The 16,116-nt window shown below is 34.4% G+C and overlaps 2 protein-coding genes across 13 annotated transcripts; both read right to left on the bottom strand.

Moving 5' to 3' along the window:
• Window positions 1-6,326: 6,326 nt before the first annotated feature.
• Window positions 6,327-7,900, bottom strand: LOC108470956 (uncharacterized). The gene has a single exon (XM_017772492.2). The coding sequence runs from the start codon at window positions 7,696-7,698 to the stop codon at window positions 6,547-6,549; it is 1,152 nt and encodes a 383-aa protein (XP_017627981.1). The 5' UTR covers window positions 7,699-7,900; the 3' UTR covers window positions 6,327-6,546.
• A 2,695-nt stretch (window positions 7,901-10,595) lies between these two features.
• On the bottom strand, window positions 10,596-15,643 carry LOC108474070 (uncharacterized). 12 transcript variants are annotated; one of them, XM_053022198.1, is made up of 6 exons: window positions 15,518-15,643; window positions 14,561-14,666; window positions 14,376-14,431; window positions 12,520-14,271; window positions 11,800-11,938; window positions 10,596-11,319 (listed from the first exon to the last, which is right to left on the bottom strand). In XM_053022198.1, exons 1-6 carry the CDS (start codon window positions 15,527-15,529, stop codon window positions 10,769-10,771), a joined length of 2,616 nt encoding a protein of 871 aa, XP_052878158.1. In that variant the 5' UTR covers window positions 15,530-15,643; the 3' UTR covers window positions 10,596-10,768. The 12 variants fall into 12 exon arrangements, with proteins under 12 accessions (XP_052878158.1, XP_052878157.1, XP_052878156.1 ...); XM_053022197.1 differs by having other exon boundaries at window positions 12,520-14,274; XM_053022196.1 differs by having other exon boundaries at window positions 14,376-14,434.
• Window positions 15,644-16,116: the final 473 nt, after the last annotated feature.

Raw genomic sequence — 16,116 nt, forward strand, 5'->3', positions numbered from 1 at the left:
TCCGAATGATCACTTTTTAAATTCTCGATTGGGAAAAACTAGCTCCTATATTAGGAAAAGTATATGGGCAGCAAGGGGTATTTTAGGAAAAGGTATGTGCTGGAGGGTTGGTATAGGTTCAAATATTTCCATTAATGATGATGCGTGGATTCCAGATGCTGTTAATTTTAAAGTATCTTCAGTTGTTAATACTATGCAAGATGCAAAAGTTAGTGAGCTAATCAACACTGCGTGAAAATGGAACAGAGAACTCATCAACAATACCTTTTCAACGGTCGATGCTGGAAAAATTCTCTAGATACCTTTAGCAAGCACACCTCACGACGATCTGCTTGTGTGGGGACGTGATCATTCAGCGGGATTCTCGGTACGCAGTGCCTATAAACTATTACAAATCTTTGATTAATTTCATAGAGCTTACGCTTTATAAACCAAATACGGGGATTTTTTCAAAAAACTATGGCGACTAAATTTACTGACCAAAATAAATATTACAGTATAGAGAATTGCATAGAACTATTTGCCTACGAAGGTTAATATACAACACTGAAAACTGATCAGTAACAAAGACTGTCCCCAGTGCGGAGAAAGGAATGAAACAACCGACAGAATATGCCCTGTCACAATGGAAGTTTAGACACTATTAAAACTTCAAAATATTCTCATGAATCCAGACATGGATTTTTTACAATAGATTACCTGGGCCTCTGGTCAGTTTAATGCGTGCCAGAATAGACTTTTCTGCTATGGCCTTTGGGATATCTGGGGTGAAAGAAACAAAAGAGTACATGAGTAAAAAATCAGCACAAGGCAAGTAATAGTGAACTTCATTAATAACTACCTTGTTGAACTTATTGGTCTTGAAAAGGCAAAGCCAGTGCGACAAGAGGAACAAAAAAGATGAACTCAGCCACCTAGCGAGTTCTTCAAAATTAATTTTGATGGTGCCTATGATTCGACTTATCAACAATCTGCTTCAGGAGTTGTAGTTAGAAACACTGAAGGAGTCGTTTTACTCACCTACTCAGAGGTTCACTACGATGTACCGTCCACCTTTGCTGCTGAAGCAATTGTATGTCGAAAAGCTATCCAAATAGGAGTAGAACAAGAATGGCCGAAGATCATCATAGAAGGTGATTCCCTCACAATAATAAAGAAATGTTTGTCAGAGAGTCAAGATCGATCATGTATTGGAGCATATATTCACGATATTAAGTAGAAACTAAATAGATCTAGGAGTGTCATGTTCAAGTATACACCAAAATCGACAAACGCTCTCGCGCATACAGTGGCAACAGAATCGCTAAAAAGGAAGGAAGAGTTATACGTAGAAATAAAGACCCAGAATATGCTGAGAAACAAAACCAGATCGAATGGAGAAAGGAACCAGATTGAAAAGGAAATGAAGAAGAAATACATAAGAGGAAAGCAAGGGAAGTAGAGGTATCAGTTTTGAAGAACTCCTTTCCATATACTGAATCGTCAAAAGCAAAGAAAAGTAATGAGTTTTCTAGATGAATAGACAAGGTTCGACAGTTTCTGACTGGGCATTAATTAGAAGCAATAATTAGGAATTCTCTAGACTTCTAGGAAAATATCTAGATTTTTTAGTTTTGGGCTCCGTTGCATTGGACCGATTTTAATTTGATTAAGTTTGAAAAGTTGTCTTTTTCTTTTTTAGGATCTGTTTGTATTTCATTTCCCATTAATAAAGCCCAGTTTGAAGTTTCAAAAAAATATATATATCATTACATACTAGAAATTCCACAAAGTATAACAGCCCGTTTTCAATGAAATCGGAATAGTGATTTCAGGACAACAAATCTGAGTCCGTAAGAAAAATTATTTTAAAATTATTTTATGGTCTACCGTATGATAGGAATATCGTATAAAAAATTTGTTAAGAGAATTTTACTGATTACATGTTTAATTGTTAAAAGAATTAAATTGCATGAAATGCAAAAGTTGAGTTCTAGTAGCTATAAGTGTCAAATAGCTATGGAATTCAAAATTTGAGGTCCTTATATGGAAAATAAACCATTACGAGGAGTTAGTAGATAAGTATGATGTATCTTCCATGGAAAATTAAATAAAGAAAAGGACTAAACTGGAAAGATGAAATAATAAAAGATGATATCTTAATTAAATAAGAAATATCATCATTTTATATCATCTTTCCCAAATTAAAGACATGGAAACCCTAGTTATGGGTGTTGAACTCAAGCAAACTATTTTGGCTTAATTAGGTATGTTTTCTTGTCCCGTTTTTAATCATTTTCATATTTCTAAGATCGTAATAGCTTAATCTAGCTATCTCGGGGATTAATTTGTAAATTTATCAAAGTGGTAGGATTTTACCATGGATGAATATAGTTGAGTTATGAAATTTTATGGTAGAAAATGAAAGGTTGTTGATAGATAAACAACTTTTGTAAAGGGAATTTTGATGAAATTATGATTTAGGGATTGAAAAGTTGTAAAATTCATGGAAAAATTCTGAATTTTATGAAATACATAGGCTGTTAATGTTACATGTAAAAATCGGCTAGGTTTGGAATAAGGATTAAATTACATGAATTTCATTTTCCGAGTCTAAGGACGAAATTAGAATTAATTAAAAGTATAGGGGCAAAATGGTAATTCTGCCTAAAGTGTGAATTGAATTAAATTGAATATGAATTGATGTTAAATTCATTCATATAGATTCGGATAGACCAAATACGGAATTAGAACGAGGAAAAGAGAATGTATCAGATTAGTAGATTACAAATACATGAACACTTGTTAAGGTAAGTTCGTGTAACTAAATTGTGTATATTTATATGTTTGAATTGAATGTTGTATATGTGAATTGTGAAATTGTTATTTATATGAAATTGATTACATATCCGATAGAGCCTGATAAATGTTAAGTTCCGTTTGAATAGATGAAATTTCAATAGATACCAGGTTCCTGAATTGGTTATGGTCCTGCATATGTTGCGGACACACCACAGCTCGAAAGAGCTTCTTGTTATTAGTCCTCTCGAGCTTCCCGTTATATAGTTCCTGCGAGATTTCTGTTAATAGCTATTTGAAGCATTCTGATTGGTTGTGATCCTGCATGTGTTGTGGGCACACTGTAGCTTTTATGAGCGTCTCGTTATATGGCTCTTTGGAGCTTTCTGATTAAAGGCTCTTTGTGAGCTTCCTGATTAATGGTTCTCTGAAGCTTCTCGGTATTGGCTCGCTTGAACTTCTCGATATATGGCTATCCGGTGCTTCTCGATTAATGGCTCTTTGGAGCTACCTATTATTAACTCACATGAGCTTCTTGATTATGGCTCTTATGAGCTTCTCGCTTTACAGCCTGGATAAGCTTCTCATTATACAGCCTGGATAAGCTTCCCATTATGCAGCTCAGATGAGCTTCTTGCTATATGGATTAAGAGAGGGCTTCTCGATTATGTGCTCTAATGAGCACCCCCGAATATGAATTGACGGATTTCAGATTCGTACACTTCATGTATACTACCCTTGTATCCATCAATATTTTAAATGATTTAATGGGTAAAGTTCCGATATAAGATGAAATGAATTTAAGATGAATTACTATTAGAAATATTTGAAATACAAAGATATGATATATACATGTTCAAGGATACTTGAAGTGATAAATACATGTATGTGGAAATTGAATATTAATGAGCTCATTCATGTTTCTTGGTATTTATGTGAATTACATGACTAACATGCTTGATGAGGATATGTGTTTAGGCAATTGGCCAAATTGGTTTGAGCATATTTAGTTAGCTTACCTTAAATGTGAAATAAATGGTAAGTTAATTTCATGTTATACGAACTTTCTAAGCATTAAATGCTTACTCTGTTTTATAGTAATTCGAAAGCTCGTTGGGTTAGAGGCTTGGCGGAGATATTATCACACTATCCATCAGCTCATTTTGGTATATATAGTAATTACATTTTGGTTATAATGGCATGTATAGGCTAAAAGTGATTATGGATGGTATGTATGTGTTTGGTTGAAATTAGCCATTTGGTATGGCATGTAATTGATTTTTTTTTATATGTAAAATGTGGTTTTAATATGTTGATGCGTATTTGAAATGGATAAATGATCAAAATTGTATAGGCATGTTGATGATTGGTTTGTGATAGTATAAATTTGGTAAAATATGCCCATATGTATGTATGGTTGTTTTGGTAAGTTTGGATAATTGAACATATGAGTTGATATGTGATGTATAAGACTTAGTTTTGGCTTGATTTAAATTTTTTTTATTGGCTTGTGAAAGTGTTAAAGTGTTGATGTATTGGGTGAGAAATAAAGCTTGGAAATAGCTTTATTTTGTCCACACAGGCGTGTGTCTCAGCTGTGTATGATACATGACCTGGCACATGGGCGTTTGACTTGGCCGTGTGTCCGCTGCATATTCAAAATTTCAAAACAAAATGCTCAGAACTGATCACACGGCCTGGCACATGGGCGTGTGGCTTGGTCGTGTGACCCCTGCACCTTCACACAGCCTAGCACACGGGCGTGTGATTTGGCCATGTGACCCAAGTCAGAGAGTTACACGGGTACAAACATGGGTTGAGGCATGGCCGTGTGTCCCATTTCGAATGCCCACACGGCATGACCACATGGGCGTGTGTACCCTGCACCTAGGAAAAATTTTGAAATTTCGCGAAAAATTCTCTTAGTACCCGATTTAATCCCGACTTGTTTCTAATATATGTTTTGGGCCTCGATGGTTCATATAAGGGACTTTATGAATAATATCTAACATAAATGCTAAATAATATGAAATGTCTGTATTTGTTTTGTTTATTCCGGTAATACTTCGTAACCCTATTCCGACGACGAATAAGAATTAATGGCGTTACATAAAGAAAATACACGTAAAGCTATATTTGTGAAGCCTTTAAAGATTTTGTTTTTTCTTTTAATCTTTCTATTTCATTTGTTTGTTATATAAATTATTTATCAATTTTTCCTTCAAATTTTAAACATTAAAATTTAAAGTTGGTAAAGTTAAAGTTTTTATTGTTTATTACTATAAACAGTAAAAATAATAATTTTATATATTTTAATATTATTTATATATCAGGACACAATGATCTATTAATGGATCAAAATTAAGTGAAATAAATTGATGCAAACTGAAATTTTCATTGATACGGAATATGAATTGACTACTATAATTTTCTACTGATCGGAAATGGTGCCCACCCATCAATACAACCAGAACCGATGTGGAACCAATTATGTTGACTAACCCTTCATGTCTCCATTGAATAAAGCTCACAAATTTTTAACCATACTAGAAATCATCACGCCTACAAATCATTTTAACTAATAATTTTTTATAAAAATTATATTTTAAAGAAAAATAAAGTAAGGGTTAAAATTTAAGAGGTAATTTTAAGCACATGATTATTTTTAGGTGTAGTTACTGGGTTGGTTATTTTTTAATTTAAATAATTATTTTTATTAATAAAAGAAAGAGTAAAAGACCATAAAAAAAACTTCAAACTATATACTTCCAATGGTGCAAATAGTAATTAAAAAAGAGTTACAATATTAAAGAAGTCCTTGAATATCTACCCAAAAAAAAACTCCTTGAACTATGTAGTTTTATTTAAATAAACCCTTATGCTATTTTCCCTAAAAGTTTTTATAATTTTATTATACCTAAATAAATTATTAAACTTTAATTGATATCAGAACCTCGTGTGATAACCTGATACTTAGACTATTCATCATTCCAAGTATAGTCTGCGTTCAAATCGCAAAATTTATCCTGTTCTTTAATTGGTATCCCTTGATCTTTAATTTATACCTAATATTTCAGTTGAAATAAAGACTAATAGGGCTTATTTGGATAAAACAAAAGTAAATTAATTGAAGGGTTCTTCTAGCAGGTTTTTTAGTTATGAGATGCCTTTTTTTTTTAGGCAGAACAAGTGAAGATAGGAGCAGTGTTGATGTGAATTCATATCTTTCCAAAATCCCAACAAATCCATCATGCAATACATTGAAAAAAAAAACATCATGTCCATGTGCATGTGCATGTGTAAACCAAGAAGAAACAAACAAAAAGATCCAGAGTTTTTTTCATTTAGATTGAGGGTCGGTCAGGTCATATGGGGGGCCATCATCATGTGCTACTGCTGCTTTGGGTTTTCATATTTGCTCATCTGCCATCATATTGTAAACCAGGAAAAAAGGTTGAAACTTTAGATGCCCTGAACTCAAACCATGTGTGTGATATTATTGCCTTAATGGATCACCCTTTTTAAAAATCTTACAAATGCATCAACACTAGCAAAATATACCCATTCTTTAATAAGTTCATCACTGCAAAATACATGGAAAATATTGAACATTGTTTTACTCAATCATCATCATTTCTAAAGGAAAAGCTTCTCCTTTATTGCAAAAGAGAACTTAATCATAATATTTTCTAAAAGGAAACAATACAGAACAAAAAAATCTTCTATACAATTAACTTTTTTTCTTTTCATATGGTAGGTACCCCTAATTTACCTGGAGGAAACAGGATTCAAAGCTTTACATAAGCCATTCATGGCACCATAGCCTTTTGAACTAAAGCCCAAGCAACCAAGCAAGCCTTGCCTGTAAGGCAAAAAAGTCTTCTTCCTCATTTCTTCAGCTTGTGCTCTATTTGCAGTGTAATGCAACTCATGTGGTGATGGTGGAACCCTCCTCTTAGATATCCCATTCATAGGCTTATTATTATTGTTCTTGTTGCTTCTTTGATTCTCTGATCCCCCATTTGACACATTATTGCTTAGCTTCTCTTTTCTCCCAGGTTTCTTCTCTTTTGCCGGAGAGAATGAAATGGTTGACCAGAACTTATGATTGTTGCTTCTTCCTTCACTTTTGCTCCTTAAAAAATCTTTCAAAAAAACCCATCTCTTTGAGCTTCTCCCAGCTGAAGAAGACCTTGAAGAAGACGCTGACATTGAAGCACTGGTTTCATTGCTGTCAGCTGTGTCAGCTTTCTTGTCTAAGCCTTGATCTAAGCACATGCTTTGATCATCAATGTTGAGACCCAAAGTGGCAGTTCTCAATGGGGACATGGATCTTGTTCTTCTCCTTAAAGACTTATCCCTCAACCACAGATCTCTGCCTCTTACTTTGCCATCAACAACTTCATTGTCTTCATCTTCATGTTCATGTTCAAGATCCAGCAAAGGAGCCAAAACCTGAGGCCTTTCCAAATGGGTGCATAGCTTCATAGGTCTGATCTTTCCATTCAAGAACAGTTCATCAGCTGAGCTCATGGATCCTGTTTGACCCGACCCTGATGATGACCCATATCTTGCAGAGAACTCAAACTCAAAACCAAGGGGAACAGGGTTATTATCAGGAGAAGATGGTTGAGTTGATGCTACCATTGAAGAAGATACCGAGGTCATTGCAAAATGCATAGGACTAGCTGGTGCACTATAATAGAACCCACCATAACCATTGATGGAGCCAGGTCCTGGTCCTGGCGCTCGGCCAGGGCTTGAAGGAGCACTTACATAGGGTGTAGAGCAGGTACTGTCATAGTCTTCATGGAAAACTTGGGGCTCATCATGGGGACCTAAGGTTTGGCCATTTGGGGTAATTTGTAGTTGTGATGCTAAGCTTGAGCTTGATTTGTTGATTGGGTTTTGGAACTCCATTTTTTGTTTCTTTTTTGGTGAGTGGAGTGAAGTGAGAAAGCTTTGGAGAGAGTTGTGTTGAGAGTACAAATAATGAGATAAAGAGATGAGAGAGCTTTTGAGTTAGAGATTTGTTCATCAATGTGGTTAATGAGTGGGGGGGAGTTCTTTATAATTTGTCAAATACCCAAAATGTCAATTTGGGGCTTCTTTCCATTTGTCCGTCCTAAACTATGTGAATTAACATTTATTAATTAATTTCTCAATAACCCCTTTCTCTTTTCAATGATTATTAATGATATTCCAAGTCTAGAACTAGAATAGATCCCACCTAATTAGCTCATCACTTCAACTTACACTTCTTTTTTGCGAAGAGGATTTCCATATCAGGAAAGAGATCATAAACAACATTTTTGTAATTGTTGTAAATGAAAAGTTACAAATAACTTAAGGTTATGTTACTTGATTATTAATAAATAGTCATAATTATTTAAGTAGATATCTATTAAATTATTATAACTAACAAAGAGATATGAGCCCTCCTATAAATAGGAGTAAAATTTCATTTGCATGATAATTCATTTTTGATATCGTACCAGCTTTTATATTCTTAAATTGTTCTATAAAAAATTAATGTATAAATTCTTTATAGAAATTGATATTCTTGCTATGCTCCACTTAGTGTTTAATGGATTGTTTCTGTCAGTGCAACACGTAGACAGTCATTAGGGTTCATTGTATTCTTGAGGTTCATCTGTTAGTAACGCTTTTGCACATCATAATATAGGTAAGGTGAATAGAACCTTAAAGAAAGTGGCATTGATACATACGCCTTGAAGCATTCGTTAATTTCTCATAAATTTATTTTTATCCCACGCACCAATATATATATGTATAAAGAGAGAGAGAGAGAGAGAGAGAAAGGATTGTATGAAATTGTTATTCTACGTCATCCTTATCTGTTTCCAATAAGAGCATGATAAATTTGATTTTTCCTCTCTCTCTTTATATATATATATAAAGCAATATGAATGTTTGATCAAAGTCAAGTCATACTAAGCAAATTCTCAAACTAATGTGTTAGATCTAGTAACATCAATTTTGTGCATCTCAGTTAACCTACAAAACCTCTAAGAATAATAAAATCACTAGACCAAATGTTATTAAAATTGAGTTGAACTAGACTTGAGAAAGCAAAATACAATGGATCTAGGATGCATGAGTCCTCTTTGACACAAGAAAACCTCCCTCAAGGATGAAGCCAAGAAAAACCTTAACCAACATTATTATGTCGAAAGACACAACCCTCTTATGTTGAAAACAAGGGTGGTTGGCGGAGGAGGAGGATGTGGTGGTGATGTGGAGGATAATTAAAGAGAGTTAAAGGGATGGGGAGGGAAGAGTAGGTGGGGGAAGAATGGAGGTCAATGAACTGCTCAGTGTTCGACAAACATCAATCGTGGACGGTGGAGGAAACCTCACCTCCCCAAAAAACAAGCATTTGATTTTACTTTTTTTTTTATTAAGAAATAAGGAAAAAAAGAGCCAACTTTGATCATAATATAATTTGAATGAAATAATTTTTCATGTAAAATATTATGTTTTGAAATAACACTTTTAATTAAAAGATTCCTTTCATTTTATTATTTAATTTAATTCAAGAACTTTGAAATTTTAATAAATCGTCAAAATATATGTTTTAATTTATCGATTTTAATTGAATTAATTCATGTAATGATATTATTTATGTTCCCTACATCCTTCTTCAACCATTTCATACAATTTAAGAAAAGACTATTTTGGTACAACATATTATTAAAAAATAGATTAGAAATTAACTAAATCCCCAATACACTCTCTCCTTCAAATTCTTTTTAATTCAACCTCACCCCAAACTTAGAAAGTCAATGCCAATGGCAGCCACTCAATTAATTAAGAATACCCTGCTTGTAAGGGTGAATAATTGGAGCTGAATGTCTCAACTTGTTGAATAAAAAAAAACCTAATGCTACATCAAAAGAATTAAAAAAACAAAACAAAACAAAAAGCAAGCATTGAGAGAAGAGTAGGGGAATTAGGGATCCATGTGATGTGGGGAATTGGAAACTGCTCATTCAAAAAAGAAAAACCCTAAACTACACATTGTCAAGTTACTAGTGTGAAAAAAAGATGAAGACTTTCCTGTGATGTCACCCCACCATTTCTTCCCCAACAACCTCATTTGGTGTCACATGTTCTTCAAAAGGTAATGGGAGCCATTGGGCAATGCATCAAAAGATGAACAATAATTTTAAGGCATAGGTACACATCAACACCATGGGAGAACAGAAACTATAGCTCCTCCTTTTCATAGGATCCTAATTTTGGAGCAGCTGTTCCTCCTAGGCTGTGAGGTCCTGCACTGTCACCTACATTATCCTGCCTACTGATTATTAACTAATAATTTAATCTTTGTTAGAATAAACTTTCTTATTTAATATATTGAATTAAGGGTCAGAAGGATTACCACCCTAATCATGTTTAGATTTTTTTTCCCTTTTAAATTAATCAGAAGGATTAAGATTTCTACATGCTAATCTGTAAACATCTCAGAAAACTCTCTTTTCAGTTCCCAATAAAGAAGAATATTGGTAGTATTCTGTAAGGCAGGCCATTTTCATTGCCAGCTATAGGAGAAAAATGGAATAACCAATGAACATGTGTTTCTCTTTAAGGTTTAAAGTTGAACTGTCATGGATTCATTTAGACATACTTCCAAGATTTTGATTTGATGGTTTCTGGGAAAATTAAAAAAAAAAAGGATTAAACTTAAGTTCTAAGAAAAGTAAATTTGAGTACGAGAATTTCAAGGTTTAAAGACAAAATAACCATCTGATATTTTTGTTCATTCTATTTTAGTCTCCAAATCTTCTTTAGACTTTGTTTTCATATAATGATGTGAGGAAATAAAAAGTTGCCATTGATTTTCATGGATGCAAAGTTCACAATTTTGAATTATACAGCAAGTATATATATATCTTCTTTCTGAGCAAAGAAGATTTTAACAATGGAACCTCAAAAAATACTAAAAAAAAAAAAAAGAGAGGCTATCTTAAAGCAATAATAATAAATCAGAAACTAATTCATCAACTAAAGAAGTTAATACAATCTTCTCGATTTCTACACCCTCTTCAAATGCTTCCATGTCAAAATCAAGCCATCTTCCATACTTTGTGCTCATGTCCTTGTCTACAAGATCATCCACCATGGTATCATCCAAGCTTTTCCAACCAAAAATTTCTTTGTACACCTCTTTTGCCAACCACTCCCTATTTTGGATCAAAATTTCCCATTTAACCAAACCTTTGCAGCTTCCAACTGAAACCTGTCTGTACCTTGACTCCACGCATTCACTCACGCAATCAAGTAGAAGCTTTTGTTCGAGTTTGTAATCTTCTCCATTTCTCTCCGCTCCATTCAGATGCTCAAGCTGATTGGAAGCCTTCAGGGTCATAACCTTCTCAGTCTGACCCAATGCATATTCTGTAAATAGTAGCTCAGAATCTTTTAGCACCATTTTCACAAAACCGTTTTCCCAATCGGTTGACTCTTTACAATCTCCGGAATTTGGTGGCCTTGTTAAATGCTTTTTGTCCATTTCTCCTGAAGGTTTAGAAGATGCCAAGTCAGTTAACTCCATACCAAATTCTTGATCTTGAACCAACAAGAATGGTTTGGAGCCTGTGAGTGTTAAGAGTGTTGTACGTGGTGGTTAAAGCAACGATAACAGAATTCCGTAATGTCATTCAATCAGGCTTTAGCTTATACAATAGTCACCACAATAACATGGTTACTGAAATTTATCCATAATGAAGATATAAGCAAAAATAAAAGTATGATGCAAAATTCATAAACTAATCCAAATCATTCTAAATTCATGCACTTCACAAATAACATTGCACTGCCTCTCAGACATATAGTTTACTATATTCTCTAGACTTTGTCCCAAGTTCTTAATCACAAAAATATTCCTAGTAGCTTCATATCTTTCCAATTCATATATGATGCATAAGAAAATGGGCTCAAATGGAAGAACTGTAGAACTACAAAAAAGAAAATAAGAATAAGACGAGTGAAGCTTACTGTTTCTGCTACCTGAGCAGCTACCACTCGTGACAGCATGTTTAAGAGTCAAAAGCAGGCCGGGATGTTGGTTATCAACTTCTATGTCATTCTCACTGCTGCTGCTGCCAGCATTTTGCTCTTCGATTTCTTCAGATAGCTGGCATCATTCAAACTTAATTTTAAGTTATATGTCATCTTTATGTAAGATTGAAAACTAAGAATACAGTTTCTAGAGATGTAATAGACAATAAACTGAAGAACGGTTGCATGAATGAAGGAGAAGCACAAGTCCCAGATACCAATAGAGGAACATCTATAATTTCAAATAGAATCACAGGATGAAGATGCCAGGCATATGTTGACAGAAAAAAGGAAGTAGAATTGAAATTGCAAGTTATTTGGCAGTGCACTAGATCAGATTTCCATATTTCAACAAATCAAGAAGAATCCAACTTTGGAGACAATGAAACCACCTTAAACAAAGTTCTCCATCAATTACCAACTTCTCTTTGTGATCACCATTCATAGCTATTGCTTGCTCTGGCTTTTAACAATAAATCTAAAAGTTTCTACATATAATAATTATTTAATACTATTATTATTTATTTGGTTCAGGGAAAGCTAAAATCCAAGCAGATTCTATACTCTTGAAAAAACCTTTTGCAGTGCACAAAAGCAGGAAAAAAACCAAGACCTGCTATTATGAGTATATCATAGCAGTGAGCAAGAAAAACAAACCTGCCACTTTCCCCAATCAATCCCCAGCTTGTCAGAAGAGTGATCAAAGTCACTTGAGCTATATGAGATATCATGATCTAGATCCACCTGAAGAGTTTTTTGATGTGCTGCTGATGTTGTGGTTGCTGTATCAGATGAGGGCACTGAGTTTTGCAAACTGGAAGTGGGGCTAGCAGAAGTCCCCTCTATAATGATATTGCAGTTGGATGACTCGATTCTACATGTCAATTCTTGAAGCTTTTTCTCCAAAATAACACTCAGAGCATCCCCACCAATTACATTGAATCCAGGAGAAGAAAATGACGAGCTTTTTAAAAATAGCAAATCATTGTCACTAGAAGGATCAGTATCAAAGCTGCTGCTCTGTTCAGAAACTTTACTAGTGGAAGATACGTCAGGCATGGACCTTGATAAGGGGGATGTAAATGTAAATGAAATGACATCCATGCTTGTTTTCTTTATATCTGAATCCTGATTTAAGTGCCCATCAGCTGTAACATTACATTTTATGGACCTTTCACCACCATTTTTAGATGATATATCAGGAACAGTTTCTCCAACTGGAAGATCCTCATTTACAGGACGTTTCTTTCTAGGCAAATTCTTTCTTCTAGACATTGGGACCTCCTTTGCAGTATCAGTTGCCACTGAAACCGTCTTCCTGGAGTTTACGGTCCTATTAAGCCCTGTTGTACCATTTATGGACCTACCATTTTTACCTTGTTGGTCCAAGGTTGAACTCTTTGATGTTGAATAATCTCTATTGGATATGCAATTCTGCTTCTGATTATTCTGCCTCAGCACATTGTTAGTCCTGTTTGCAGAGGTTCTTTTCTCCACTGTCCTTTGTACGTCTGACACACTTGTAGAAAACTGTTTTCTTTTAGCATCATTCCTTTCCTTCTTGTTCACTACACTCCCATTAAAACTCGATGATGACCCTTCTTTCCTTTGAATACTAACCCTTGCTTGTTCTGCAAGTGAGACTGCTTTTCCCTTTTTCCTTGAACCATTAGAAATACTTTTTTCTGAGTCCTTAGTTATCCTGAATGTTGGTGTATAATCTGATTTACAGCGAATCTTGTCCTTGTGCTGTACTTTCAAAGGCTTCACCGTACTCTCACCACACTCATCGGCTCTTTGAGGCCTGGATGCTTTATGTGCAGCTTCAATTTTCTCTTTCAAATTCCGCATTTTCAAAGGAACAGAGGAGGACCCAAATGATGGCACTTTACCTTTGGAAGTTGCCTGAGGACTAGCCTCAATAATCTTTGCAGCTGCTTCCATTATATAAGCTGCGTTCTTGGTTGGGGTGAATGCTGGATTCCTGATAGGAGACAAAAGCTTATGATGAGTGATTGGAATTGGCTTTGCTGACTTTGGAGGCAATATTTCAGTCTGAAATCTCTCAATTGGTCGGTTCTGCACCTTACGAGACCTTGGTTCAATGGGATTTGAAGACGACCTGTCAAGCTTGTTAGAAATGTTAGCGTAGTCTGCAGGTTGATATTCATTCCATAAATTAGGAGTATTTCTTTCAGTGTGAGATACTCTAAGAGAAGAAGACCCTGAGTACGGGATGGAAGAAAGCTCAGAGACATTCAATGTCGGCAACGAGTCCAACCCCATAAGCCTAGCAACAACCCCAGGCGCTCTAGATCCATATCCTTCATCACTAGTCACTGAAGAAGAAGAATTAAAATCACCACTTCGCGTATTATTTGAAGTGGCACTATACTCATCCCCCTCTCTCTGCTAATGCAAGAAAACCAAACAATACATCAGAAAAACTAACATTTAACCAGGATAAACAGTAGAGCAAAAGAAGATTAAAGTGAGAAGGAGAGGAAATTTACCACCGAATAAGGCGGCGGCTTCACTGCATGTTCCTCAGCTTTTCCTCTCTTTGATTCTTCTATGGTAAAAAATGCAAACAAATGGTGCAGTTAATTACAAACATGTCCACGATAAATTAAAATAGAAACTTAAAAACACAAAAGAAATACATGCATATCCATATAGATGAAGAACAACAATGTACCTTGTAACTCAGAATTGTTTGAAAACAGCTTCTTTCGAGATTTACCATTCCAATCAAATAATTGAAAAAACCCTCCCTTTGCACGTTTCCTTTCAGCCTCCATTATCTTATCTAACACAAATCAACATTACTCAAAGATTTAAACCCAAAATGCAGAAAAAAAGTTCAATTATTTATCAAACAAGACCCTAAAAGTCAATCTAAAACGAGTATTATCCCCTAAACTAAAAAAATGTAGCAGCTCTTAAGGGAGTTGATGCGAAGTCAATAGCTAAGAAAAAGGAACGAACTCTAATTTCAAAAACCACATACAAACAAGCGAATCAGATCTCCATAAGATGTAAATGAACCCCAGGAAAAATAATTAAAAAGAAAAAAAGTCACCTTGAATTCTTCAAAAGTGGCAAAACCCCATGATCCAGGTACCAAGCTCCTTCCTTGTTAAAATGGGCTTACATAAAAGCAGCTAAACCTAACTGGGTATTCTTTAAATTGATCAATAAACTTAAATCTTTCAAAAGTTTGAACCTTCAAGCACCATTTTGTTTTCTTTCTTCCAAGTATTGTAAGGCTGTCTTTTTTACTGCAACTAGAATACTACTACTAATGCAGATAACAGAAAAAAGAAATGGAATTTGGTTTTAGCAAAATGGACCAAAAAAGGACAGAAAAAAGGATCCATCACTGGGAAATATTTTAATAACATTAGCAGAGAGATAAAAGAGACAGATTTGTTTGATACCCAGAGATTTAGAAGCAAAAAAAGTCAAATTAAATAAAGAAAAAACAACTGGATGAGAGAGTTTAACAGTGTAAGAAATGTCTGGTTTTGAGCATTAAATTTTTGAAGGAGGAGTGACATTACATTGCACGACCCAACTCTGCTGTTGAAGATTTAAAGACCCAAGGCTTTGTCTTGTGAAATAAATTAATTTTTTAAAAGGGGGAAAAACTTACTGCCTTGGTCATGTAGCGTTCTTACTTTGTTACCACAGCCACATGGGGCAGTTTCACCATGGGCTTAGGACCTTCTCCATTGGTCGGACTCCACCTGCACCACCACTTCGCTAATTATTTTTGGTCAAATTCTGCTATTAATCCCTCTACTATATATAAATTGTAGATTTAATCTCTATAATTTAATTATCATCATTTTTAGCCATACTTTTTGAACTTTAAAATTTCCAATCCTAACCCAATTTCTATACTCTACCATTTTTAATAATATTAAGCGATAAACATATTATCACATATGTAATCAGGAGTGATCTGCCTTGCCCCCAAAATAAAAATTTGTATTAACCCTTTTAAAATCTAAAAAATTGTAAATTAATACATGATAAAATGATATTTTGTCTCTCTAAACTGATAAAATTGTGATTTAACCTTTCTAAAAATTATAAAGCCTTAAGGTTACAATGAAAAAAAAAATATTTTAGTTCTCATAAAAATTTTAATTTTATTTTCAACCCCTCCATAAAAATCACTTCCTAGCTTCGCCCTATTTGTAATGTTATGACAACTTGTTATTATTACATAATACTTGCAAGAAGGGA

The sequence above is a fragment of the Gossypium arboreum genome, chromosome 11 (assembly GCF_025698485.1).
Source record: "Gossypium arboreum isolate Shixiya-1 chromosome 11, ASM2569848v2, whole genome shotgun sequence".
Classification (NCBI taxonomy): domain Eukaryota; kingdom Viridiplantae; phylum Streptophyta; class Magnoliopsida; order Malvales; family Malvaceae; genus Gossypium; species Gossypium arboreum.